Source organism: Suricata suricatta, chromosome 8 (assembly GCF_006229205.1).
Source record: "Suricata suricatta isolate VVHF042 chromosome 8, meerkat_22Aug2017_6uvM2_HiC, whole genome shotgun sequence".
Taxonomy (NCBI): domain Eukaryota; kingdom Metazoa; phylum Chordata; class Mammalia; order Carnivora; family Herpestidae; genus Suricata; species Suricata suricatta.
The window spans coordinates 24564889-24592014 of NC_043707.1; the positions used below are offsets into that span (position 1 = coordinate 24564889).

Below are 27126 nucleotides of genomic sequence, written 5' to 3' on the forward strand. Positions count from 1 at the left end.
TGAGTTAGCACATGTTACAAACATGATGTGTGAAATGAAGGACTCTGCTTCTTAGGAATTAAGCAAACTGAACACAGATTGTTTAAGCTCTGACTTGACTTCCCAGTGGGCAGTGAGCAACAACCACGTGACTGTGCTTTTCAATGGTAAAGCCCTAACCCAATGTCAGCATGCTTATTGAATGATTTTGGGCTTTTTGATGCCAACCTTTTCTTGCCTCCTAAGTCTTCTCCTCTCTGTGTGCCCCCAATTCCTCCCAGATTGTTCTTTTCACCCAGGAAACCATCGGGGGCCACATTTGCAGAGATACACCCTACCCTTCTTCCAAATGATGTTAAAGATAATCCCTCATATTCCAGGGAGGCTTTACCTGAGTAGGTAGGATTATAAATGGATCTCTTTCCTCAAAATAGCACTCAACCATCCTCCTCAGAAAAGGGAACAAAGAAAAGTGGGAGAAGAGAACAGATGTGGCTGTCTTGTCCCGTGAATAAGAATCATCTTGAGTTCTGTCCAATTAGTATGTAATTTTCACTGTGTATTTTGATGATGATGATGATGGTGATGGTAATGGTAGTGACGGTGATGATGATGATGATGATGATGATGATGGTGATGATGATGATGATGATGGTGATGATGGTGATGGTGGTGATGATGGTGATGATGATGATGATGATGATGATGATGGTGATGATGATGATGATGATGATGATGATGATGATGATGATGATGATGATGGTGATGATGGTGATGGTGGTGATGATGGTGATGATGATGATGATGATGATGATGATGGTGATGATGATGATGATGGTGATGATGATGATGATGATGATGATGGTGATGATGGTGATGGTGGTGATGATGATGATGATGGTGATGATGATGATGATGATGGTGATGATGGTGATGATGGTGATGGTGGTGATGATGGTGATGATGATGATGATGATGATGATGATGGTGATGATGATGATGATGATGGTGATGATGATGATGATGATGATGATGGTGATGATGGTGATGGTGGTGATGATGATGATGATGGTGATGATGATGATAAGGATGATGATGGTGATGATGGTGACCACAACCATAAGGAACAGAGTAGACAGAAAACTGCTCCTTGCTTCCCAGTTTTATCCCAGATTATGGCTCCCACCTTCTGTGTCAACCAACCCTTCTCCATTGCTCTAATGGCCCCAGAAGAAACAGGCAACATTTCCACCTGCCAGATTCTAGCTCCTCCTGGTCACCCTACTGCAGGTCCCGGGTGCCCCTACAGTCTAGCTTGCGACCTACCAGCCAGCAGTGAATTCCACGTGGGCATCAAAGAAGCCAGTGACCTGGCCAGTGGCCGCCTTCCAGCCCTCGATGCGAGCTCGGATGAGGCCCTCTCGCTTTTGGTTGCGCACCACCTTCACCAGCCCAGGGTAGCGCTTCTGGACGTACTCTTCCAATGGGGCCTTCAGCTCTTCTACAAATGACAAAATGCAAGAAGGTTCGTAAACATGTCATTGCACATGGGTGTCTGACCCACTGAGAGGCCAACATATCTTCAGGAAGTTTGGAGAGGCATAAGAGTTGGCATGCTAGCTGTTTCAGTAGAAAAGACAACTCAGGCAGCCTGAGAGCCGGAAGACATTGCTGACACACTGACCTGGGACAGCAATGTCCTCCCAGCATCCAAGGTATACAGCAGGACAGAATCTGCACCTGGCTGTTATACTCTGACTGCCACAGGCCGTCAGATGTCTCTAGAGGTTTCTTTTCTTGGTGGCCTTTCCTCCTTTCCAGGCCAGCATGCCTACCCTCCTACTGCCCCCTTGGTCCTGCTTCTCAACTTCTATACAGGTTTTTCCATTTGCACATACACTGGCTCTTACAGCACACGGCCTGGGTGGCCCAGACCCGTAGTCACGCATCAGATGCAAAGTTAACAAGGTTTGGTCTTAGGATACAAAGTAATCTTTTCCTGGCAGTAGAAGCGCCGCCCTGGCAGCAGAAGTAATGCTACCAAGAGATTGAATGCTCTCCCTTCTGCACCAAGCAGGTGGTATGAAGTGCTTTATTTATATGATCTAATTTAATCCTTACCACAACCTAGGAGGTAGCTAGATTAATTCCATGAATTAACTAGATTAATTCCACTTTGCAAATTAAGAAATGCAATTAGGGTGGCTAACTTGTCCCAAGGTCACACCCCTAGACATAGAGGAGCTGAAACACAGCCATATGTGCCTAACTCCACAGGCAGAATGGTTGGCACCTCTCTGTACAGAGAATCACCAGGTAGGGGAGGGTGGCGAGGGGCTGCCTGGAAGAAGATTCAGAGCCACACACACTGCAAGATCCACTCTTGGAGAGACTCATGCCGGAGGTTGCCAGCAGTCCGGATGATTCTGATGCAGAGAGTCCACAAACAGTACCTTAAGCAATACTGTTATCCCTAATTTCATTCCTGAGAAACCCCAAAGGTTGTATTGATAGATGCCATGCAGACCTCTCACTTCCTAATTATACATGGCACCTTTAGGAACTTAAAGCCATACTACTGAGCACAGGTAGAGGCTGAGCTCTCTATGTCACGGTTGTTGTTCCCGGGGAAGGATGCAGTCATGTGACCCAGGAGGAACTACAGAGCACAGGATGTGTAGATGGATGGGAACAAGAGTCTCCAAGGCACAGAGACATAGAAGGGGTCCTGTCAGCCAAATGCATGGATGGTGGGAGCCCAGAAACAGTATGGGCTGAACTGTGTACTACCCCCCCACAAATTCACCTGTCAAAGCCCTAACCCCCACTTCCTCAGAGTATGATCATACTTGGAGACAGGGACTTTAAAGAAGTGATTAATTTTGAATGAGGTTGAAGGCACCTGGGCAGCTCGGTCAGTTAAGCATCTGACTCTCAATTTCAGCTCAGGTCATGATCTTGTGGTTCGTGAGATGGAGCCCCTCGTGCTCTGCGCTAACAGTGCAGACCTGCTTGGGATTCTCTCTCTCCCTCTCTCCCTGTCCCTCCCCTGCTCGTACTCTCTCAACATAAATACACATTTAAAAAAAGAATTTAATGAGGTTGTTAATGCGGCCCTAATACAGTCTGACCGGTGTTCTTATAAAAAGAGATTTGGAGCCACGGAGGGTCACGCACACAGAGGACACCACGGGAAGGAAGGTGGCCATCTGAAAGCCAAGGGGAGAGACCACAGGAAACACCAGTCCTGCCCACACCTTCCTTGATCTTGGACTTGCAGCCTCCAGAAATGTGAGAAAATAAATTTCTGCTGCTTAAGCCCCCACCCTCCAGTCTGTGGTCCCTTGCTATTGCAGCCCAAGAAAACTAATACGGGGGTGGGGGGGGGGGTTCGAGCTTGGAAAGGAGGAAATCAGAACCTGAGTGGGGAAGAGGCAGAAACCTTTATGGAGGCATAATGTGTGGCTGGGTATTTACACTGGAGTCAGACTGCCTGCGGCTCAGAACCTAGCGCTGCTGTCACCTGAGTAGTTCTGGGTGATTCAGCTGATCAATTCATGCCTCGAATTCCTCATCTGCAGAATGGGGGTGATAATCATAGTAAGGACCTCATAGGGTTGTGGCGAGGAGTGAACTAGTTAATATAGACAGAATGCTGGGGTGCCTGGCAGCTCCGTTGCTTGAGTGTCTGACTCTTGACATCGGCTCAGGTCATGATCTCACAGTTGTTGGATTGGACTCTGTGTCAGTCTCTGTGCCGGGCTCTGCACTGACACTCTGGAGCCTGCTTAAGATTCTCTCTCCCTTGGGGCACCTGAGTGGCTCAGTCGGTTAAGCGTCTGACTTCAGCTCAGGTCACGATATGGAGGTTAATGGGTTCGAGCCCCATGTCAGGCTCTGTGCTGACAGCTAGCTCAGAGCCTGGAGCCTGTCTTCGAACTCTGTGTCTCCCTCTCTTTCTAACCCTCCCCTGCTCATACTGTCTCGCTCTGTCTCTCAAAAATAAAAAACATTAAAAAAAAAAAAAGATTCTTTCTCCCTCTCCCTCTGCCCATCTCCTGCTCATGCATGTGTGCTCTTGTCTTTCTTTAAAATAAAAAAATAGAGACAGAATGCCTAGAATGATCGCGGGCATTTCGTAAATATTTGCTCAGTCCTGAGCAGGTAGCTGGCATCAGTAATAATGTTCTCTCTTTCCATCCCCACAGGTGTAGGGCACCTGGACAGATTTCACAGCAGCCCAGGGGAGCCTGAGGAAGCTGCACCCAAGATGGGAAAAGGCCCAAACACTAGAACGATGGCTCTCAAACTGGAGGGGGTGTCGGCATCAGTTGGAGATGCTGAAACAGATTGTGAGGCCCCTCCCCCACAGTTTCATTTTCGGAAGGTCAGGGGTGGGGCTGAGTATTTGTGTTTCTTTTTTTTTTTTAACGTTTATTTATTTATTTTGAGAGAGGGAATGTATACCAAAGTGTACATACGTGCATGAAAGTGGGGGGTGGGGAGGGAGCAGGGAGAGAGAGAGAGAGAATCCCAAGCAGGCTCTACACTGACAGTGCAGAGCCTGGAGCAGAGCTTGATCTCAGGAACCTTGAGATCAGGACCTGAGCTGAAATCAAGAGTCGGACCCTGACTGAGGCACCCAGATGCCCCATGAGAATTTGTGTTTCTAACAAGACCCAGAGGGTGCCCATGCTGTACTATGGGGAACCACTTTGAGAACCACTAAGCTCAAAATGCATAAAGCTTTCTTGGTGCACGCTTGGCACATTATACACCCTCAAGAAGTTATTTATTGTTGGGATGCCTGGGTGGCTCAGTCGGTTAAGCGTCTGACTCTTGATCTGGGCTCAGGTCATGATCTCCTGGCTCATGGGCTCAAGCCCCGCATCAGGCCCTGTGCTGACAGCATGGAGCCTGCTTGGGCCTCCCTCTCTCTGTCCCTCCTCCACCTGCTCTCTCCTCTCCTCTCTCAACAAATAAATAAACTTAAAAATAAAAGTTATTTAGTGTTGATGATTTCACCCACTGGTCTCACCAGTATGACTAATGTCCTTGCCATTATCCCAGGGTTGGGGAGGGGGCTGGTGGAGAAGCCAGGCTGTGGGGACTCTCTGCCTCTTCACTCACTATAAATGAGAGAGGATAATCAAAAACATGGGACCAGGGTGCCCAAGGAGTTTTCAGCTTCTAGAAACCATCTATTGATTGAATGCTAGCTGGATCTTCCTGTCTGTTCATTAAATTTCTTGGAACAAGAATTCTGGCAAGAATTGGGCAGGCCAGGCCTGCTTGGCTTTTCAGTTTTCCTCTTGAGTGCTGGGCGGGTGGGTAGGGAAGGAAGGGACATGCGATGGAAGGCAGTGGATCATGCATGCGCATCGGACCTACAGAAAGGTGCAATGGGAGACCGCCCCATGCACGAGGAGCAGCCCATTGTGAGAGGAGTTTTGGGAATCTCTGTAAGTGCTGGGAGATTATTCTGAGCACTGAGTGCTAAGCACCACACCAGGGGACCTGCAGGTGCGGGTACCCTTTTGCTGCCTGGGACCTCGCTGTGGCTCTGCCTGGTAACTGGGTGTCAGCACCTCTATGTGCCAGGCACCATGTCTCAGTGTCAAGTGGTTCCCTCATCTGCTCATTGGCTGTGACTGAGGAGCCCGGGTGGAGAGAGCAACAGGACAGCGCAGTTCACTGCCACTGCCTTCTGCATCTCAAGGCTCCTGAGATACGGGAATGAAAGGGCTTTGAGAAGTGTAAAGAGATAACTTCAAATCATTCAGTACTAGCCCTGTGTCTGTTAAGTGAGATGTTACATAAATACATTAATCCTTGGTTTTAAGCATTCAAGGAATATTATTCCTAATAATAATTGGTCTGTTAATATTACCAATACATGAATGACAGCTTGTCTTTCTGGCTAGTCAATGTCATTTTAAAGTCTGGGGCCCCCTCCATAGGAGTAAACACCATGCTCACTTACAAGGTTTGAGGACATATTGTTCTAAACACAACAGAAGTGCTGGTCAGTGGGCTTTTAGGGGGACGCCATGGCAGATGCCACTGTCTGACCAGCAGGGTTCAATAAGTCATACAGGTTGGGCTTCTTTTCCCAGTCACTGCACGTGGTTCTACATTTCAAAAGGTAGAGACTGGCGCTTTTGCCTGGATTTAATACCACTTCAGACACAATGCTTACAATCTAGTTCAGCAGGTGAGAGATGTCCCCAAAATGACAGTGTTCGGTATGGCCAGAAACATGGGGCTAATAGCCCAAGAAAAATCGCCACAGAAAGAAATGCTATGAAGAGGGAGAAAATATTTTGGCTGGGGGCGCTCATGAAGAGGGTAGTGTTTGAGTTACGCAGAAGGTCTGGACATGTGTTCTCACTAACCCAAGACACACAAACACACAGGGAAATACAGAAGCATGGAACTGGGTCTTTGTAGGTATAGCAGAATCACTAGTGTCTGAGGAGTGGGAAGATGTCATTAATTTTTTTTAAAAAGACAAAGAAGAGAAATAGAAGAACAGCCTGGGGACAAGGTGAGGTGACAGGAGACACTCAGGTAAACCATTGAACCAAACTAGTGACCCAGAGGTGAGGAGAAAGGCACAGAGCGTAGGGGACGCAGTGGTGAGAGAGGAGGCCACATGAGAGACCGAAGACTCCAAGAGATGGAGCGGGACACATGCACATTAAGGAGGCAGGGAGAGGAGCTAGGAAACGAGGCTGGCTAGAAATAGCGTCATGAAGGGAGAAAAGGGGAAAGTGGGTGATGGTCGTGGAGATGGCACTTGTTGGGATGAGCACTGGGTGTTATATGGAAACCAACTTGACAATAAATTATATTAAAAGAAGAAAAGAAATAGCGTCATGGGGGCAGAATCCTGTCAAGGGGAGAGTTTCCAACAGGAAGATACGTGTATTCATTTCACATATAGACAGGGTACCTGCATGGCTGAAAATGACACAGTTCTTAGCCTCAAAGAGTAACCCAACATCCAATGTCAGGAAAATCAACTGCATTAGAGAAAATGAGAGCTGAGGACGGCCCATAGATCTAGACAAACAGTAGGCTCCTGATGGGACCAGAGAGAAAAAGGAATTCCCTCCTGGAAGCAGCTGTGCCCTGAAGGGATAGGCTTGCATCAAGAGCAGTGGATGAGGAGGAGAGCTCAGGAGCCTTCTAGAAAGACTAATCCTGGTGGAACACCATTTTAGTAGTCTGAGGCACTGGGGTGTTGAGATTTGGAAATTGCCTTGAAGTGAGAGAGCCCATAAGTTAACAAAGTAAAATCGAGGCCCCCAGGCTCACCAGGGAAGGTGACAATGCTGAGGTGACCCCAACCTGACAGCACTAAGAAATGTCACCTCCACCACCTAAAATGCTTTATCATCCTTGACAGGCGAAACCATGTTTGGATAGTATAATAACAGTAAGAAAAACATTTTACACATTATTTTACACATTATTTTTCTCACCAGCAAACTCGGAGAGAAGAAACAAAACCTCATGTCTGCAAAAATAAATGTTTACCTTCCAGTTGTTATAAAGTCCAATAGTAAATTGGTCCTGAGTCGTTTGGGAATCTTTGTGTTCCTTAAGGTTTCGGTAAATAGCATTTGCGGAGGTCAAGAGGGAAGAAGCAAATACTGTCTGTGATCAGAAGGGACCAGAAGAGAGATATATCTTCTTACCAATAAAAGAAACACCTGTCAACCAGGCTTACGAAATACATGTTGGCAACAAGAAAGTTATAAAGACTGAAACTACAGCAGAAACATGATTACAGAATTATATCTAGATCCCACACTTTCGGTGATATTAGAAAATAAGCCATCTGTCCTGTGTCTAAGCCCTGCTCGGAAGCAAGTGTTTATCTTGCAGACTCATCTCTACCTGGTCCCCAAAACCAGTCCATGATTCTCAGTGCCACAAAGATATAAACTTGGAAGTGGCCATGTGGCCCAGGGCTGAGTCACATCTGTACCTCTCAACCCTCACACAGTTACAATGTCTTGATGATGAGACTTAATTGAATGTTCTAATTCTCAAGATAATGGCAACAGGAGAATGAGTCTACGCTTAGAGGAGCGTTTCTCAAATGTTGACCAGCATCAGAATCCCCAGTAGGTATGGGGTGTGGTCCAAGAACATGCATTTCTAACAAATTCCAAGAGGCTATTGCTGCTACCCTCCTGATGAATGAATGCCATCTGCACAAATTAGCCCATGTATGTGGAACAGGACTCATCCTAACTGAGCAGAAGTTCCAGAATCCCAGCAAGGGGTGCTATTGCCCATCTCTGCCTTTCCCACTACCTGAATCTTCTCTTGCCTCATCTGTAAGATTCAGCTCCTTGAAAGAGACCTCGGTCTACACGGTGAGGGTTTGTCTTGCCATTTTCAAAACTGGATCCCCATTTCCGGTCACCCCGGCATGAAGCAAGCTCACCATTAGGTCACCCTTGACCAGGATCTCATATGTTCCCGGCTTCTGTCCTCAATCCCGTGACCCCTCTTACTATTGCTACTAGTGTCCCAACTCTACCGATAGATGGTCTGTCACCATCAGTGCTGCTGTCACCACCACAGCCACTTATAACCAACACATCTCCCTGCTGGCAGCTGCTGAGCTTTGGGCATGCCGTTAGTTGGCAATGCATGGGTTGTGACAGCTGTGGTGAGAAAACGGCACATATGGCGTGTTCCAATTAAAAGCAAAAAAAAAAAAAAAAAAAAAAAAAACCAAAAAGTGCCTGCCTCAAAGCCAATGTTCCTTAGAACAGGGTCCCTACCTGGGAATTAGCCAGGAACTTGTGCCTGGGAATTAGCCGGGAACTTGTGCAAGTGCAGTCCTCAGGCACACTCTAAGAGTTTCCCATTTAGTTGGCATTCATAGGGTTGACCAGCACCCCGGACGATTCTCACACAAGCCCAAAACTTCTTGAAAGCACTGATGGATTTTTTTTCATTGTTTTTATTATGGTAAAATACACATGAGAGTGACCATTTTGATTATTTGTAAGTGTACGACTCGGTAGCATTCTGTGCATTTGCAGTGTGGTGCAGCCATCACCACCCTCAGGTTCTAGAACCTTCCATGATCCCAAGTGTAAACCCTGCACCCAAGAAGTAGTCCCTCTCCACTTTCTACCACCCCTTCAGCCTCTGGCACCCACTAATCTAGAGATTAGATGCCTTCTATCTCTAGGAATCTGCCTCTTCTGGATATTTCATAAAATGGAGTAAAGCAGCATGTGGCCTTTGGTGTGTAAACGTGGGTCAACTTGGGAGTTGGGGAAAGAGAGATGGAAAGTTGTTTTCAGTGTGAATTATAACACCTGGCCTCACTGAAGATCTGCATCTGTATTTTGTTGCCAGTTTGCTTTCCCGACCCTCATTTGGGTCACCTGATTGATTGGAAGCTTGTTACCAAAGCAACTCCAGGTCCCGTGAATAGGGTTCTGGCCTCTCTGAGGAGAGAACCCAGCCCTTGGATCTTGTTATCCCCCTCAATTCCCCTGACACCAGCCTTCTCTCCATCCCTGATGCAAACTTTCAGCTCACCGCACTTGGGGGCATTAAGATCGTTCAGGGAGAAAACACGGTTTTCGACACAGGGTTTTAGCGGAGTTGTTAGTCACGATGCCCTACATTTCTGCAGTCTCTCTTTTTATGAGATTTTTTTATGTTTATTTATCTTTGAGAGGGGAGAGAGGAACAGAGGACCCTAAGTGGGCTCCGCACATGCTAACAGCACAGGGAGCCCGGTATGGGGCTCCAACTCATGACCCGCAAAATCATGACCTGAGCTGAAGTCTGATGCTTAACAGACTGAGCCACCCAGGTGCCCCAAATAATGCATTTTTTTAAATTACCTTTTAAAATTAAAAAAAGGGGGGAGGGTAGAAGACCCGGGTCACATATCTTGGTGGTGCACTAAACAGGCTTCGCGTGTGTCACATGGAGATAAGTTCCAGAAACAAATCTGGGTTTCGTAGGACCTCAGGTTTGTAAATTTGGAAGATCCTCTTTAAGGAAAAGAAACTCTCTTTCATAAATTTTCCAAAAACACACGGGCTTCGGGGTGAACCCACTGTCAGGGGGACCAAACCAGTGAGAGGTCCCCAAACATCAATTTCATTAGCTTCACAGCGAGCACACCCTGGTGAGGCCAGCTTCACGGTTGCAAAGTTCCTTTTTGCTAATAATCCCAACTTTTCAAATACTTCAAATACTAGGCTCGCCTGTCTCTATAATGAAACATCTAGATGCTGAAACCACGAGGCAAGGTGACTGAGGATGTCAGCTAATCACGAAATGCTCCAAAGCACTATTCAGATTTGCTCCCCTTCTGTAACACATGAGAGAATGACTTAGCTTGCAAACTCCTAACATTCTACAACTTTTGTTTCGACATTGATCTGTTTTAAATGTTTGCTCTAACATTTAGCCCTCCTTGGCACTAATTAAGTGCCATATCCTGTTGTAGCCACTTTGGCCATATTAACACCTTTTACTTGTAATGACTCTGTTATGATCTCCATTTTATGGATGAGGAAACTGAGGCGCAGACGGGGTAAGGTCCTTAGTGAAAGTCACGCAGTCTGTAAGTGACATAGTCGTGCTTTCTGTCATTCTGCCCCTGCTTCCTGTGGATGCGAGGCCGTGACACCCGATGTTGTCTGTCTGCTCATGTAGAACGGCACCTTGCACACAGCAGTTGAGGACCCAGGTATGTCCTAGAATGGCCCTCTCTGTGACTCTGAAGCATCCACCCTCTCCCTGTGGGCTTGGTACATGCATCTAGCTTTCTAGGCACCTGTCCCTGGATGTTGGTTGGCCAGAGAACGGGCCCATGGAGGAGGATGAGGGCTCCAAAGAGCTGGGAGGCATCTAGAAGAATCTGCTGAACCTTGAGCTCCTCTAGACAGTCCGACCAGACTCTGAAGGGACAGCAGTGACCTCCGGCCCCTTCTCCACTGTCTCTGAAATCCTGGCCTTTATGAACATCTGTAGGGAGAAAGCAAGCATGTGCAAATGCATGCTGAAATAACACAGAAGACAGCTGTAATGCATATTTTACTCTCTGAGCAGCTCTCAGCTTTGTGACTTAAATAATGCATTTTCTGACTATGGGATGGGAGAATAAAAAAAAAAGAGGCGGGAGCAGAAAACTTCAGGAAGAATGGGGGAGATTAAAAAGAGATGTTTTTGCTGTGTGTGAAAGGGTTTTTAAAGGCTATTCCATAGTGAGATCAAAGCAAGGACCAAAGAAAGCAAAAGACGAAAAGAAGCAAGAAAAGGGATGTAAGGCACAAAACACCAAAGTGTTAAACTAAATATATCACACAGAGTTGTGCATTCATGAGAGGTGCTTTGAAAAGGAAAGCCATCCCCGATTTCAATTCTTTTGTTAAGAAATTCCTCTCGACTGCTTCCTCCATTTGAATTTCACCTTTAAAAAAAAATGACAAGCAGCCCAAATGGGAAACATCATCATGCCCATAGGTGGTGCCTCCAAGTTGCCGTCTCAAATTAAAAGAGCACTCTCCTATCTTGCCCCATCAAAAGGCAGTCGAAAGTCTGGTGTTTGCAGCTGATTCTAATAATAACGTGTGAATTTAAGTGATAAAATTTGTCTACAGGCTGGAGTGCACTTTTCTTTCATTATGTTTCTTATTTACTGTGATATTGATTCTGAATGCTCTGAAGCCCGCAAAAATTTTCCTTGAAATAACAAAAGTCACAGTCATTAAGGGCAAGGGTGGGGTGTAGAGGGGGGGAGACAGCAAAACAGAACACAAGAAACATGAAGCCCTGGAGAGAACCGGGTCACATCTTGGCGCTTGGTCACTTCGAGTTTTCTTTAAATGCTATTGGCAAGCCCAGGAATGGAATAACTCAGAGCAAGGCATCTGGTCAGTCCCCTCCTCTCTGGCACTTGGGAACTCTGTCTTCAGGGTCCTGAATGCCCCAAGGTCAATGGCAGCATGGGTCCTATGCATAAGGAAGACACTTGTGCATGCTCACATAGAAATGGCGCACATTCAAGCGTCATATAGCATGAAAGTGTTCTGAACATGGCACCTTTTATTAGGGTCCCAAAGGCCTGCAGGACCTAATGTGTGTCTCTGCTAACCCAAGAGAGTCTCAAGATATAGACTACAGGTGCCGGCCAGGCAGAGCAGACGCGAGCCGGACTACCACCCAGGAGGACGCTGTCTGCGCAGGAAAAAGAATGAAATGGGAAAGGTCTCAAGAAGAGAGAGTGCCAGAGAGCCAGATGTGTTTGTGTTGCATTTACACTGAGCCAGGGGCCCCTGGGGTGGCAGTGCCACACCTGGTCAGGAGCCCTCAGCTTGAGCTGCTGTTTGACACCCAGTCCGCATCTGGACCAGCGCTTCCAGTGTTCCTAGACGTCCCACAGGGGTGCTTTACCAGCAGCTGATTGGCCTCTCTCGTGTGTGAGAAAAGCAGGAAATTAGTGTCCAGTCAGCACCTACGCTCAGGACTCTGAAGGCAGACATCTTATCCTAAGGGTGTAAGCGCAGGAGCAAGTAAAGGGTTTGCTCCAGGCTCTTGGCTGGTCTCTCTCACAGGTCTTTCCAGACCCCCCCGCCGCAGCATACATAGCCTGAGGCCAAAGAGCAAGTGGACCAGAGCTAGGCGCTAAAGTAATCCACAGACACCCCTGTCAATGCCAACTCAAGTACCCAGATCATTTTTCCAATAAAGTAAGGTCAATGCTTGAACGCTGCTCTTTGAGGAACAAAGGTGAAAACAGCTTCATCTGGGCTTCCTTGCTCCAGCTCTCCACCTGTCCCACCTCTATCCTGGCAGATCCCCAACCCCAGGCTGGGCTGTCCAAGCAGCCTTTGGCATCCCTTTTGCTCCGATTGAGATTCCCACTCTCTGAAACTCCAGTCCACTGATCAGTTCTTACACGTCGAATCCCATCTACACACTTCCCTCTGTGTGCCCCAAGCTTCCCTGCATCTATTTGAGAACTTCCCACTGTCGCTTCTTCCTATTTCCATATGTCCCAACTCTCTCTGGAGATGACCAGTCACGAGCAAACACTTTTTGGGCCTGGGTCTGACTTTCCCCTGGCCCAGCTTCACTCTTGTCCCTGGGGTGGGTCAAATCCTCCAGCATCCTTATTGGGTTCCTATCAAGGTAAACCCAAAGTCTGACCACAGGGCAAAAGTTTCAACACTATTCTAGAAAACTCCTGGTTCTCGTGGAACACAACCATCCCCTTTGGCACTATAGTCATGGGCATCAAGGTTAAAACAGAAACGTTTTCTCCACTGGAGGCTGGGTTGGAAGATTAGGAGTTAATCAGGTTTTTTAAAGAGGGGATGTCACACAAATGGACTAAATGACCAAAAGAGCCCGTTTGAACGTGTAGGTATCGTGAGACTCAACAATTGCATTCTTGGGCATTGACCTTGACCCCACAGAAACGAATATTGCTTTTCCTACAAACATCTGTGCACAAACACTGATAGCAACTGTATTTACAAAAAACCCCAAACTGAAATAACTCAAATGTCCTTCAACAGGCCATGGTTCCAACACACTGTGGTGAAGCCATATCATGGAACCCTGTGCAGAAGTAAAAAGCACTGAACTCACTGCACACAGCAATGTGGACAGGTCTCAAGGGGTGCGTGCTGAGTGTACAAAGCCAATCACAAAGATTCGATACTGTGTGGTTCAACTGAGGGACCAGTCTTGGAATGCAGAATGATAGGATAGAGAACACATTGGAGGCTGTCAGGGATCAGGGATGGGGGTGGGAGTTGGGGGTGGGTATCGAGGGAGAGGACAGGGGAGCTCTGAGGTGCTAGGACAGGTCTGTGCCTTAATTGTGTGGGTTACAAAAATCCATACGTGTGATAAAACTGTACAGAACTGCCTACACACACACACACACACACACACACACACGCACATTCAACTGGAGAAATCAGACTAAGGTCCGTGGATGGTACCAAAGTCAATGCACTTGTTAGGATCCTGTCCTAGAGTCTGCAAGACGGTAGCCATGGGAGGAACTGAGTGAAGACATGTAAGTCTTCTCCTACATTGTTGCAACCTCCCGTGAATTTGTAACTATTTCAAAATAGTAAGGTGTCATTGCTGTACTAGTGAATGTTAAAGCCAGTTAGACTGTGAAGTTTTCACTGGGGTTCTTCCATCTCTGGTGTAAAGATATACACTCTCTTTCTCCTCCTTTTTTTTTCTTTTTTTTTCTTTTTTTTTTTTTTATATTTGAGAGATAGACAGAGACAGCACAAGCAGGGGAGGATCAGAGAGAGAGGGAGATACAGAATATGAATACAGGCTCCAGGCTCTGAGTTAGCTGTCAGCACAGAGTCTGACACAGGGCTGGAACCCACGCACCATGAGATCACTGAGCAGAAGTCAGACGCTTAACCAACTGAGCCACCCAGGCGCCCCTTTATCTTCATTTTTAAAATTGTTTTAGGGGCGCCTGGGTGGCTCAGTCGGTTAAGCCTCAGACTTCGGCTCAGGTCAGATCTCACGTTCGTGGGTTCGAGCCCCACGTCAGGCTCTGTGCTGACCGCTAGCTCAGAGCCTGGAGCCTGCTTCTGGTTCTGTGTCTCCTTCTCTCTCTGCCCCTCCCCCTCTCATGCTCTGTCTCTGTCCGTATCAAAAATAAATAAAACATTAAAAAAATTTTTTTTAATTGTTTTAGTGTTTATTTATTTTTGAGAGAGAGACAGAGTGCAAGCAGAGGAGGGGCAGAGAGAGTGGGAGACAGGGAATCTGAAACAGGCTCCAGGCTCTGAGCTGTCAGCACAGAGCCTGACCCAGGGCTCAAACTCCCGAGCCATGAGATCATGACCTGAGCCAAAGTCAGATGTTCAACCTGCGGAGCCACCCAGGTGCCCCTACACTCTCTTTCTTAATCTCTCCTCCTCACAGCCTAAAAATACACAAGGAGAAATGTAAATACACGAGCTAGTTGTGATTACAGACCCTCAGAGCAAATGCTGTCACACTGCAGTGATCTGATTGGGGACAAAACCGAGTATTGTTTCTGATTAGGAAGGTTCTTTATAGGCAAGGGGAAAGGCAGATGATGTTCCAATAAGGAAGCCTGGCCCGGCATGGGGCACGGCGCTGTGTGATAACAAGGTGTCTCCTGGCTGCTTGACTCAGAGCCTCAACAACACAGGGAAAATGTTATCTTCCAGAAGCACAGGACTCCTCCTATCCGTGCAATTATAAACCAAGAAGAAAAGCAAACAATGCCATTGTGCCGTCTCTAAAATCCCTTTTGGAAGTCCAGAGGGGATAGCCTTCCACCCAAAAACGTTTTCTAATTCAACCCACCCTGCTCTCAACCTCCGACTCACCAACCTAGGGAAGAGTGTGATGGGGTGTGCACCGGGAAGCAGCAGAAAGGATTCCTAGATAAACGTGCTTTCGGAGACCTAAACCGAAAGAACCAGACCATCAAAGCTCCAGTGCGCCCAACAAGGCCAAATGCAAACCCTCCCCAGATGACGGCAGAGGAAGTAGAAAACACGTCTTCGTGCTCACGCAGTTCAAGCACATGTTGGGCAATCACTCGGCAGCGTGCAGGGCCCTGGGAAGGCAGCGCGGAAGGAGCTACGGATCGTGCCCTGAATCCACAGATGGGCAAATACACAAAGGCAGGGTGGCAGGCCAAGTGTTGAGCCGAACCCCTCAGTGGTGCCCGGGCAGCAGAGGCGAAGGGTCCCCAGTCCTGCCGCAGCTGGGAAATCCGGGAAGGCTTCCCCAGGGAGGTAACACAAGCTGCAGAATGTTCAAGAACAAGCTGGGGCTAGCGAATCCAACAATACTATGAGCACACTCAGTAGGAACTTGCACTGTGGGCTTCTGCGAGTAACACCTCTAATAAACCTCACAATTTAAACACTGCTGAAAAGCCACTGTTATCCCCAATGAATTCAACATCAGAAAAGGTAAGTACCTTGGCTGACACCACGTGGGATTTGATTCTGCTTTTTCCTCCACATGCTATTGCTTAAGAACACAGAAGAAAATGAGGAAAGTTTTTAAAAAGTAGTTGAAAACTGTTGATAAGACCTATTTAAAGATGTATTAAGGATTATAATAGTAGAAATGAAGAAGATTCTAATGTTATTTTAATATTATTTTATTCCAATATTATTTTAAGGCACTAATACTCTTTTTTGGCGGGGGTGGGGGGTAGTGGTGGGAGGGGCAGAGAGAGGGGAAGAGGGGAAGAGGAAGAGGGTATCTCAAGCAGGCTTCATGCCCAGGTTAGAGCCCAATGTGGGGCTTGATCCCACGACCCTGGGATCATGCCCTAAACTGAAATCAAGAGTCGAACACTTAACCAATGGAGCCACCCAGGCACCCCACCACTAATACTGCTTTGATGGCTGAAGTTACCCTTCCCCTAAGCTTTAAAGGCACCTCCATAGGAATTTGCACTTGACATATCCAAAACCGTGAACTCAGTCCCCCTCTCACACCCACCACTTCTGCCATATCATTTTTCTTTCATTATTGTTATTTTTTTACCATTCATTTATTTTTGAGAGACACAGAGCATGAGCCGATGAGGGGCAGAGAGAGCAGGAGACACAGAATCTGAAGCAGGCTCCAGGCTCTGAGCTGTCAGCATAGAGCCCAACACAGGGCTTGAACCCATGAACCATGAGATCATAACCTGAGCCGATATCAGATGCTTAATTGACTGAGCCACCCAGGCGCCCCCATTTCCCCCTTCTTAATGAGTAGCACCAATACCCATCCTGTGACCGGAGCCAACATTCCCTCCATAACTCCTCCCTCCTCTTCACCCTCCTCCAAAACCAGTCAGTCAGTCCTCATGTGATTCAGCCGCCATGTTTCCAAATCTAAAATACAGTAGCATATGAAAATAAGAAATTTCAAATTAGTGGTTAAAGGATAGAGCATTAAATAAATTGAGATAAGCACATTTTGAGACAAGGATCCTATGCTGAAACTCTTATACCTGGACCCAAAACTGTTTAATCCATTTTGAATTTATTTTGGAAATCAAAAGGTTTACCTGTAGAATATATGCATTAATATTTGTGCCACCTAGGGATGATGAGCAACTTTCTTGGGACATCACCAGAAGGAAAGACTAATGAATCTGACTACATAAAAATGTAAATTGTGGGGTGCCTGGGTGGCTCCGTCAGTTAAGTGTCCAACTTCAGCTCAGGTCAAGATCGCACAGTCCATGAGTTTGAGCCCCATGTCAGGCTTTGAGCTGTCAGCGCTGGAGCCTGTTTGCAATTCTATGTCTCCCTCTCTCTCTGCCCCTCCCCTGCTCCCACACAGTCTCTCTCAAAAATAAAATAAAAACATAAAAAAATGTAAAAATTTCTTTGTCAAAAAATGCAATAAACAAATTAAAGTCAAAAGCACAAGTTGGGGAGAAATACCTGTAAGATGAATGTGAAAGAAATTTATTTAATATCTATAAAGTTCTTACAACTCAGTAAAGTGAAAATAAATAAATTGTCCAGGAGAAAAACAAATGAGGGGTCATCAACTGACAGATTTCTAAAAAAATAAAGACAGTTAGACAATAAAAATAAGTTCCCATCATCCCTAGGATTAAAAAAATGTAGATTTAGGGGCACCTGGGTGGCTCAGTTCGTTGGGCGCCTGACTTCAGCTCAGGTCATGATCTCACAGTTCATGGGTTTGAGCCCCGCATCAGGCTCTGTGCTGACAGCTCAGAGACTGGAGCCTGTCTTCAGATTCGTGTCTCCCTCCCTCTCTGCCCCTCTCCTGCTTGCACTCTGTCTCTCTCTCAAAAATAAACATTAAAAAATTTTTTTAATGTAGATTTAAAAGTATGTCATTTTTCATGCATCAGAACCACAAAGACAAAAAAGATAAAGAAGATTTGGTGTTGGTGAGGATGCAGGGAAAGAGATTCTTGCATACCCTTCTCATGGGACAGACCACATATCTGGGGAGCAATTTATCAATTCATATTAAAAGTTCTTAAAAATTAATATGGGAATTTGGGGAGACGATGAATTTAACTCATGAATGTGACATACTTTCCTACTCAAAAAACACTGAAAACTATAGGAAAGTGATTTTTTTTTAAATAAAAGAAATCATACATACTTTTCCAGGGTCGGAGAAAACACAAGAGACACCAGCCACAATGCCGGGGGAGCTGGAACGTGGTAGAAAGTGCACTAAGAGAAGTCTAGCACCTGCCTTCCAGCTAATGATGGGAAAAACACCGAGAAACCAATTCAATATACACCGTAGAATCCTCAAGAGACAATGCAGCCAGCAGCAGCGGTACCTCTTGAACTGGGGTGTGAGTAAAATGGGGAAACAGAACTGAGGGGGGAACCAGAGTGAAGCCTATTCGAAAGGAAACGGATCACTAGATCCCTGTCCCCACCTGTGCTCCAGCCCCTGTGACCCTCTGCTGTCAAAACTAGTGGCAGTCGTGAGCAGACAGCAGACTCATGGGGCCTCGGCGAGAAGCCTCTGTCTGATGTGGGAGACAGACACCAAAAAGCAAAAAGCAAAAAAAAAAAAAAAAAAAAAAAGTGTGGAAACAGACTGTGCAGGGAGAAAAACAAAAAAAACAAAACAAAAGATGAAAGATTATTAATATCCTCCAGGGGATAAGAAAACATATTGCTTCTATTAAATAAGAACAATATGCTATAAAAAGGAACTCACAGAGAATAAAAATGAGCACTTGGAAGTAAAATCGTGATAGCAGAGATAAAAAAAACCTAGAACAAAAACTAGAAGGGAAGGAAGATAAAACTGAAGAGAGAGCAAACAAAATAGGGCAAAAATATAGATAAGGTGGCAGAGAAAAGATAAGAAAATTAAAGGTTCCACCCAAAAGGCTTACTAATGGAATAATGGGAGATGCTGAAATAGAGAAGCGAGGAAAACGGGGAGGAATTATCAATGAAATGTTCCAAGAAATTTCCCAAAAACTGATAGGCGTTAGATTCCAGATTGAAGCCACTAAACGGACTCACACTAAGGCTCATTGTGGATTTCAAAACTCTGGTGACGGAAGATTCCACCAGGTTTCCAAAAGGAAAAAAAAAAATCCACACACAAAGGATCAGAAATCGGAATGCCTTTGGTTCCTTTACAAAACATTGAAAGAAGATAATGAAGCCCAAAGCGTCAGAATCTGAAAGAAGGTAATATGTATCTCAACCAGCCCATCAATCACACGGAAAATTAGGATAAAGCTTTCTTCAGAAGTGGATGATCACAAAAGACTTTATCTTCCTTGTAGCCTATCTTAATGACGCTTCTAGCTGTTCCGTTTCCCCTAAATAAGCACGTAAACCAAGAGAAGAGAAAAGCATGGAGTTCAGCATTGGGGAGGGGACAAAGGGAGTGTCCAGAAGGGTGGCGAGGAGGGATCCAAGGTGACAATGACATACAGCCACTGCAGCCAACTGTCCACAGTGCCAAGGCAGATACATTGTGAGCTGCCGTTACTCTTGCTCCTGTAAGCTTACCTCATTTTCAGCTGAGGAGAGATGGTTTGAATGAGCCAAGAACTTTAAATATGAATATGATAAATCGTTCTCCAGATATGTGGTTCTGTCCCATGAGAGGTACATGAGAGTCTGTCTTCTCTGTATCCTCACCGACATGGACCCTTATTAATCTTTGTCATCTTCACTGCTCTGATGAGTAAAATGATGTCTGAATGAGGATGGATGGTCCCCATTCTTCCCTATAATTGGATATTCTGACCACAGGCTGACACAGTTATGCCTGCTGCCTGGATCAGCTGAGGACCATTCATTTCATCCCCTGGACGCGGGCTGCTTCAACCTCCTCCTAAGAGTAGGCAGCGCGCCTTGATGAGGTCGCCGGCAGAGCAAAAAAACAGCCATTCCTTCTTTCTCGATTTTTGCCTTGTCCCCAGAACCATTGTAGCCAATGGCCTGCCACGTGTCCCCCCTGGGGAGTGCCCTGTGCTTCCCTGGGCTCGCTCATGACTTAGCTATCTTCTCCAGAAGAGACTTTTGTAACCAATTAGGATAGCACATGGGTCAGTGCTCTTGTCCTTGACATGACAGGATATCAGGCATTTCGTAAAACATGCACTAAAAGAAAAAAGGAACCAGGAAAGCTAAGAAAAAAAGAAAAGAAAAGAAAAGGCATCCAGATTGGAAAGTAAGAAGTAAAACTGTCACTATTTGAAGGTGACATATTACAGAGAGAAAGCTCTAAAGAATACACACACACACACACACACACACACACACACACAATCAGAGCTAAGAAACAAGTGTAGCAACATAGAAGAATACATGGTCAATATACAAAGATCAGTTGCATTTCTATACATGAGCAGTGAATAGTCCAAAAATGAAATTAAGAAAGCAATTCTGCTTACAATAACATCAAAAATAATAAACTATCTAGGAATAAATTTAGACAAAGAAAGCAAGACTTGTAGGGGCGTCTGGGTGGCACAGTCACTTGAGCATCAGACTCTTATTTCAGCTCAGATCATGATCTCATAGTCGTGGGATTGAGCTCTGTGTCAGGCTCCACACTCAGCATGGTTGGGATTCTCTCTCCTTCTCACTTTGCCCCCTTCCCTCATGCATATGGGTGTACTCACGTGCTCTATCTCTCTCTCAAAATAAATAGGTAAACTTTAAAACAAAACAAAAGACTTGTATACTGAAAATTATAAAGCATTGTTTAAATAAATTAAAGAAGATCTAAATAAACAAAAATACACTCCATGGCATGGTAATCTCTACACCAAACACGGGGCTCCAACTACAACCCCAAGATCAACAGTACACACACTCTGCTGATTTAGCCAGCCAGGCACCCAAGACATCCCATGTCACGAACTGGAAGCATTAATATTGCTAGGAAGACAATACTCTTCAAATTGACCTACAGATTCAATACAAAATCTCTGACAAATTCCACCTGCCTTATTGCAGAAATAGACAAACTTGTCCTAAAATTCATGTGTCTACACATGGAACCCAGAATGGACAAGACAATCCTGAAAAAGAATAAGTTTGGAAGACACCCTTTCTGATTTTGAAACTTGCTATAAAGAAGAGTTATCAAGACAGGATGGCACTCGCACGAGGGTAGACACATCGATCAATGACATATGATTTAAAGTCCAGAAAGAAACCCTTACATTTACAAGGCAATTTATTTTGGACATGGATGCCATGATCTTTCTATGGGAGAAAGAACAGTTCCTCCAACAAACAGTACTGGGACAACTGAATATCCTCATGGAAACAAAAAGTCATTTGGACCCCTACCTCAAACCATACACAAACATGGATTCACGATGGATATGAAACAACATGTAAGAGCTAAAACGTTAAGACACTTAGAAGACAATAGAGATGTAAATCTTTATGACCTTGGACTAGGCAATGGTTTCTTAGATATGACACCAAAAGCTCAAGCACCCAAAGAAAAAATAAAACACTTGACTTTCACGACAATGATAAACCTTTGTGCATCAAAGAACACTATCAATAAAGAGAAAAGACAGCCTGCAGAATGGAAGGAAACATCTGCAAATACATTTGCAAAATTACATACAGACTATATTTGATAAGAGCGGGTGCCCAGAAGACATAAGCAATTATGATTCAACACTAAGAAGATGAATAAAACCATTTTGAAAATCGGGAAAGGGGACACCTGGGTGGCTCAGTTGGTTAAGTGTGCAACTTCGGTTCAGGTCACAGTCTCATGTTTGGGGGTTCGAGCCCCACATCGCGGTCTGTGCTGATAGCTCGGAGCCTGGAGCCCGCTTTGGATTCTGTGTCTCCCTCTCTCTCTCTCTGCTCTCCCCACTTCTCGTGCTCTGTGTGTGTGTTTCTCTCTCTCAAAAATAAACATTAAAAATAAATAAATAAATAAATAAATAAATAAAATTAAAATCAGCAGATTTGAATAGACATTTCTCCACATAAGATAGACTAACAGCAAAAAGCACATGAAATGACACTCAAAATCATTAGTTATTAAGGAAATGCAAATAAAACCATGGGATGCCACCTCATGTGCACTAGGGTAGCATTTTTTTAAAGGAAAATAACAAATGTTGAGGATGTGGAGCACCTAGGACTTCATACATGGCTAGTAGGAATGCAAAAGCGTGCAGCTGCTGTGAAAAACCGTGTCGTTGTGGAAAACACCTGACGGCTTCTCAAAAAATGAACCATGGAATTATCATATGACCCAACAATTCTACTCTGAGGTATATCCTCAAGAGAACTCAAAACATTCCACACAACAACTTGTACATGAACGTTCATGGGAGTATTATTCTTAAAAACTGAAAAGCAGCATCGGCCCACCTGTCCATAAACTGAAGAATAAATAAATAAAATGTGCTACATCCACACAACAGAATGTGGCTGGGTCACAAAAAGATATGAAGTAAATCCATGCCACAACATGGACGAACTTGGAAAAGCGTATGCTAAGTGAAAGAAGACAAACACAAAAAGCTACATACTGTACATTTCATTGATATCAAAGGTCCAGAAAAGGCAAATTCAGAGAGACAGAAATATCTTGGTGGTTGCCCGAGGACCTGGGAGAGACAGCTAACAGGTTCACGGAATGATGAAAATATTCTGGAATTGGATAGCGGTTACAGCTGCAAACCATTGTGAAGATACTAAAATCCACTGAACCACACACACTTCATAATGGTGTATTCAATGTTACATGAATTCCATCTCAATTAAAAGTCAGGGGAATGAGGGACACCTGGATGTCTGTTAAGCATCTAACTCTTGATTTCAGCCCAGGTCCTGATCTAACGGTTTGTGGCATTGAGCCCCGCATTGGGCTCTGCACTGACAGCTGGGAGCCTGTTTGGGATTCTCTCTCTGTCTCCCTGTCTCTCTGCCCCTCCCCCACTTGCACTCTCTATCTCAAAAGTAAATAAGTTAACTTTAAAAAAAGGAGGGGAAAATCATAAAGGATAACCATGACGGGGTAGTCAAGAATGAGGATTGATAGAATTCCATGCACCTGAATTCCTGCATCCTCAACCCCTCGAATAAAGATCAAAGCAAAAAATGCTAAGGATCTGAACAAAGACCAGTGGCGTGGGACACAGCCAGGCAGGATCATGCTCAAGAGGAACTAAGCAGATGCTGAGGAACAGAGCAGAAAGAGGATGAAAAGCCTTCTGGCCTTTGGTGAGGAGGTAAAGCCCTTCATGGACACAGGAGATGACGAGAAGCAGGTTTGCGAGGCCGAGAGGAGATTGCTAACTTTGTGACAAGACAGACTGCTTTTGGTTCAGAGGGACCCTGGGCCATTGAGGAGACAGAGGACATGGGTTTGGGGCTCTGGGGACAGGCTGAGTTGCTCTGCGCTAGAGTATGGACCTGGAGCCCATTCACAATGTGCACACAGGAAAAGTGTTCGGTGTGTCCTGATGCTGATAATCATGAGTGATCCCTTGAAGCAGGGAGGAGGAGAGGACAGTGGCGCTGGGGTCTCGGGAGGAGACAAGTGCCAGGAAAGAAGCCGCCAACAATGTCAGACGTGGCCGGATCAGAGCAGGAAAGTGCCCTGGGCGAGCTGCGATCACTGGCAAATTTGGCCCCGGGATTTGGTTGAATGTAAAGGAGCACAAAGCATTGCATCTTACTTGGATCTAACTTAGGTCAATGTCAATATCCAAGCTGAATGAAACAAATATGAAAACACCTAACAAGGGAAAGGCCCCAACTTCCCTGCACACACAGATCCAGAGTCATCTGGCTGTATTCCCACACTCTCTGGGTCAGATGGTTTTTCCTTCCTTCTTTCCTTCCTTCTTCCCATCCTCCCTCCCTCCGATCCTTCCTTATCTCTCTCTGTTTCCTTTTCTTTTTCCTCTTTCTGTTTTCTTCTTCCTTTCCCTCTTTTTTGTTTTCCTGGAAAAGCCTGGTTTTCTGTAATGTATGTGATAACACACAGGTGAGAGGTTCTAGTTCCCACCCACACCAGGCTTGACCAGCTCCAAAATGGACCACTCTACCCCCATGAAAATGATATTTGCAGATCTTTTTTAATAAAAAGAGAAATACGATGCGTCACAGTTCAGGGGGAAAATGGGATGAACATTAACTTGTTTTTACCACAGGAGCTTAACTATGTAACACATGCACTAAAAAAAAAGGAGAGAGACACCTGGGTGGCTCAGTTGGTTAAGCGTCTGACTTTGGCTCAGGTCATGATCTCACGGTTTGTGTGTTAGAGCCCTGCGTCCGGCTCTGTGCAGACAGCTTAGAGCCTGGAGCCTGCTTCAGATTCTGTCTCTCTCTCTCTCTCTGACCCTCCTCTGCTTGTTCTCTGTCTCTCTCTCTTCAAAATAAATAAACATTAAAAATTTTTTGAAAAAGAAGGAGAGGGGGCTCTTGGGTGGCTCAGGAGGTTGAGCATGGGACTTTGGCTCAGGTCATGATCTCATGGTTCGTGGGTTCAAGCCCTGTGTTGGGCTCTATGCTAATAGCTCAGAGCCTGGAGCCCACTTGGGATTCCGTGTCTCATTCTCTCTCTCTGTCCCTCCCCCACTTGCTCTCTCTCTCTCTCAAAAATAAATGAATGTTAAAAATTTTTTTTCAAAAAAAGAAGGGTAGATGGACCCCTTGGCTGGCTTGGTTGGCTGAGCATTGGACTCTTGATTTCAGCTCAGGTCATGATTCCAGAATCATGGTAAGGAGCCCCATGTCAGGCTCTGCACTGAATATGGAACCTGCTTGAGATCTCTCTCTCTCTCTCTCTCTCTCTGTCTCCCTCTGTCTCCCTCTCTTTATCTCTCTCTCTCTCCTCCTCTGCCCCTCTCCCTCATCTCTCTTAAGAATAAACAAAGCAGAGAATGGTGGTGTGGGGGGGAGGGGGAATAAACAGTTGTCTTCAGTTAGTCACTGCAATATATGTATTATTCCAATTACTTTTTGATATATTCAAATTTTCCTACAAGGAGCATGCATTACCTTTAAGTCAGAAAATACAGTAAGGCTGGAAAAAAATCGTTTAATTAAACTTGAACAGAAGGTACGCAGGGGTAACAGTATTAACGTTAGATGAACTAAATTAAAAACAGGGGGAAAAAAGGATGCTTTTAAGATAAAGGGAGCATGACATGGTGACAGCAATCACTAATGACGAGGCCACACAGACGTGAATCTATAGTTACCAAAGACACTGACAACAAGATACAGAAATCAAACATCATTAGGAACATGGGAGGAAAAGTCATCGTAGGAGGAGATTTTAAAACACTGTCATCAGAAAGGCTTAAGAAAATAAACTCGTTGTCTATCTAAATACACAAAATTGATGCTTGACAGGCGTTCAATTCTATGATGACAGTGTGTGTGGGGGGGGGGTTCTTTTCAAGTGTATATAGAACATTCATAAAACTCAATAATACCCATCACAAAAAAAACCTCAACAGAGAAAAGAAATCTTAAGTCTCTCTTCCAGTTAAAGAGAAAGCACTTCCGGCCTGGAGAAAATACAGAAGCTGGAGCAAAGGACAGAAAAGGGGGAAACAGAGTTAATAGAGTCTCCTCCTGGGCCCCTGGGTATTTGCAAGGGGAAGGGGGAGAGAGGAGCATGAATGGGAATTCACTTTCTGGTAAGACTGGACCAAATACCTCTCCCGCCCTTTTTCTCACCCCCTGAACAGCTCTATTTAAATGTGAACCCCCGAAATGGCACTCAACTCAGTGGTTGTCAGTGCGGGGCCCCTGCACAGGGCAGAATCAGCACCACCCGGGAATTTATCAGAGATGCAAATTCTCAGCCCTCCTCTAGACCTCCTGCAGCCTACAATCCTCCAGGGTGGGGCTCCAGGAGGTTCTGAGGGAGATCTGAAGAAGGTGCGTCAATACCCCACTTCCCTCCCCTGGCACAGCCAGAGTCAGAGGAGGAGTCCCTCCAGATGGCCCCACAGGAGCCACCTGCATCTCACACCCTTCCTGTCCTACTTCCCTGAGCCCCTAGAGGTGTTCTCTCCCCCTCACAAGTCAACTAACACACTCAAATCTTTGGCTCAGGGTCTGCCCCTGGGGGAACCCGAACTTAGACACCTACCAGAGACCAGAGCTTCTGTGCCAGCTGAGACGGGCTGGGATGTCCACTTCTCTCTGGCTCTTCTCTCCCCGGCGCTGCTGTCCAGCACCCACTCCCCTCTCTGGGTTTGCCAGCGCTTCTCTGGCTCGCCTCCTTCCAGGAGGCCATTAGCCCCCACTGGCTCTTTGCAAGCCTCCTTCACCAACATCACTCACTCCTAGGTTGGGTGAGACTCACGGAGGGCCGGGTGCCAGGCAGGTCCTGCGAAACCACGTCCTACCTGGCACCCTAGGAAGCCAGGTGTGCAAGACAGGGAGGTATCACGTGCTATGCGCTTCAGTAGGGTGATGGGTGCTGACAGAGCACACAGCAAGAGCCATAGGATGGCTGCAAAGGAGTCTCTGGGGAGGGGACATGTAGAGGACACCTGGGAAACACATGGGTGGGGCTTAGCCATCAAGTGGAGGGCAGTGGGATAAGGGATTTCTCGGTGGGCACACGGGCGTGCTGTGAGGGGCTCTGGGACCCACGTTGGGGGGACAGACTTTGCCAAATGGCTTAGAGCCTCCAAGGAACTGGACGCACCCTCTTCTCACAGGAAGCCCTCCCATGTCAGTTTTAGAAGAATCTACACATAACACAACAGCTGGAGGTAAAAAGAAACAAAAGGATGTGACAAACACAGCAAACATCCCCTCAGTCCTCAAACTCTCGAGGCCCCAGAGAAGGCGGTGCCCGCACTGGCACATTGCTGAGCCCAGGAGCCCTGGGTCCCTTCAGGGATGCAGCTGGCCAGTTCAGAAGGGGCAGGGTGCATTCAGGGCCTGGGCTAGTGACGTGGGACAGGCTCGTCCCCAAGCTCCTGGAGATAATCAGGTGTCACACTGCACCTGGCCATTGTCCTGGCTCCTATTCCTCCTCTCCTGACCTGGGAGCACCCATAGGGTAATCTTTCTCCTTCTCTGCCCAGCACGCTGAGGGCAAGGGCTTTAGCCTGCCCTGGAT

The 27126-nt window shown here is 46.0% G+C and overlaps 1 protein-coding gene across 1 annotated transcript in view; it reads right to left on the reverse strand.

Annotated features, from left to right (window-relative positions):
* Nucleotides 1–27126, reverse strand: part of GALNT17 (polypeptide N-acetylgalactosaminyltransferase 17) — a 430076-nt gene that overhangs the window by 201559 nt on the left and 201391 nt on the right. Inside the window, exon 4 of the mRNA XM_029948842.1 lies at nt 1306–1480. Coding sequence (XP_029804702.1) covers nt 1306–1480 — 175 coding nt within the window. The remainder of the gene's footprint in view (nt 1–1305; nt 1481–27126) is intronic.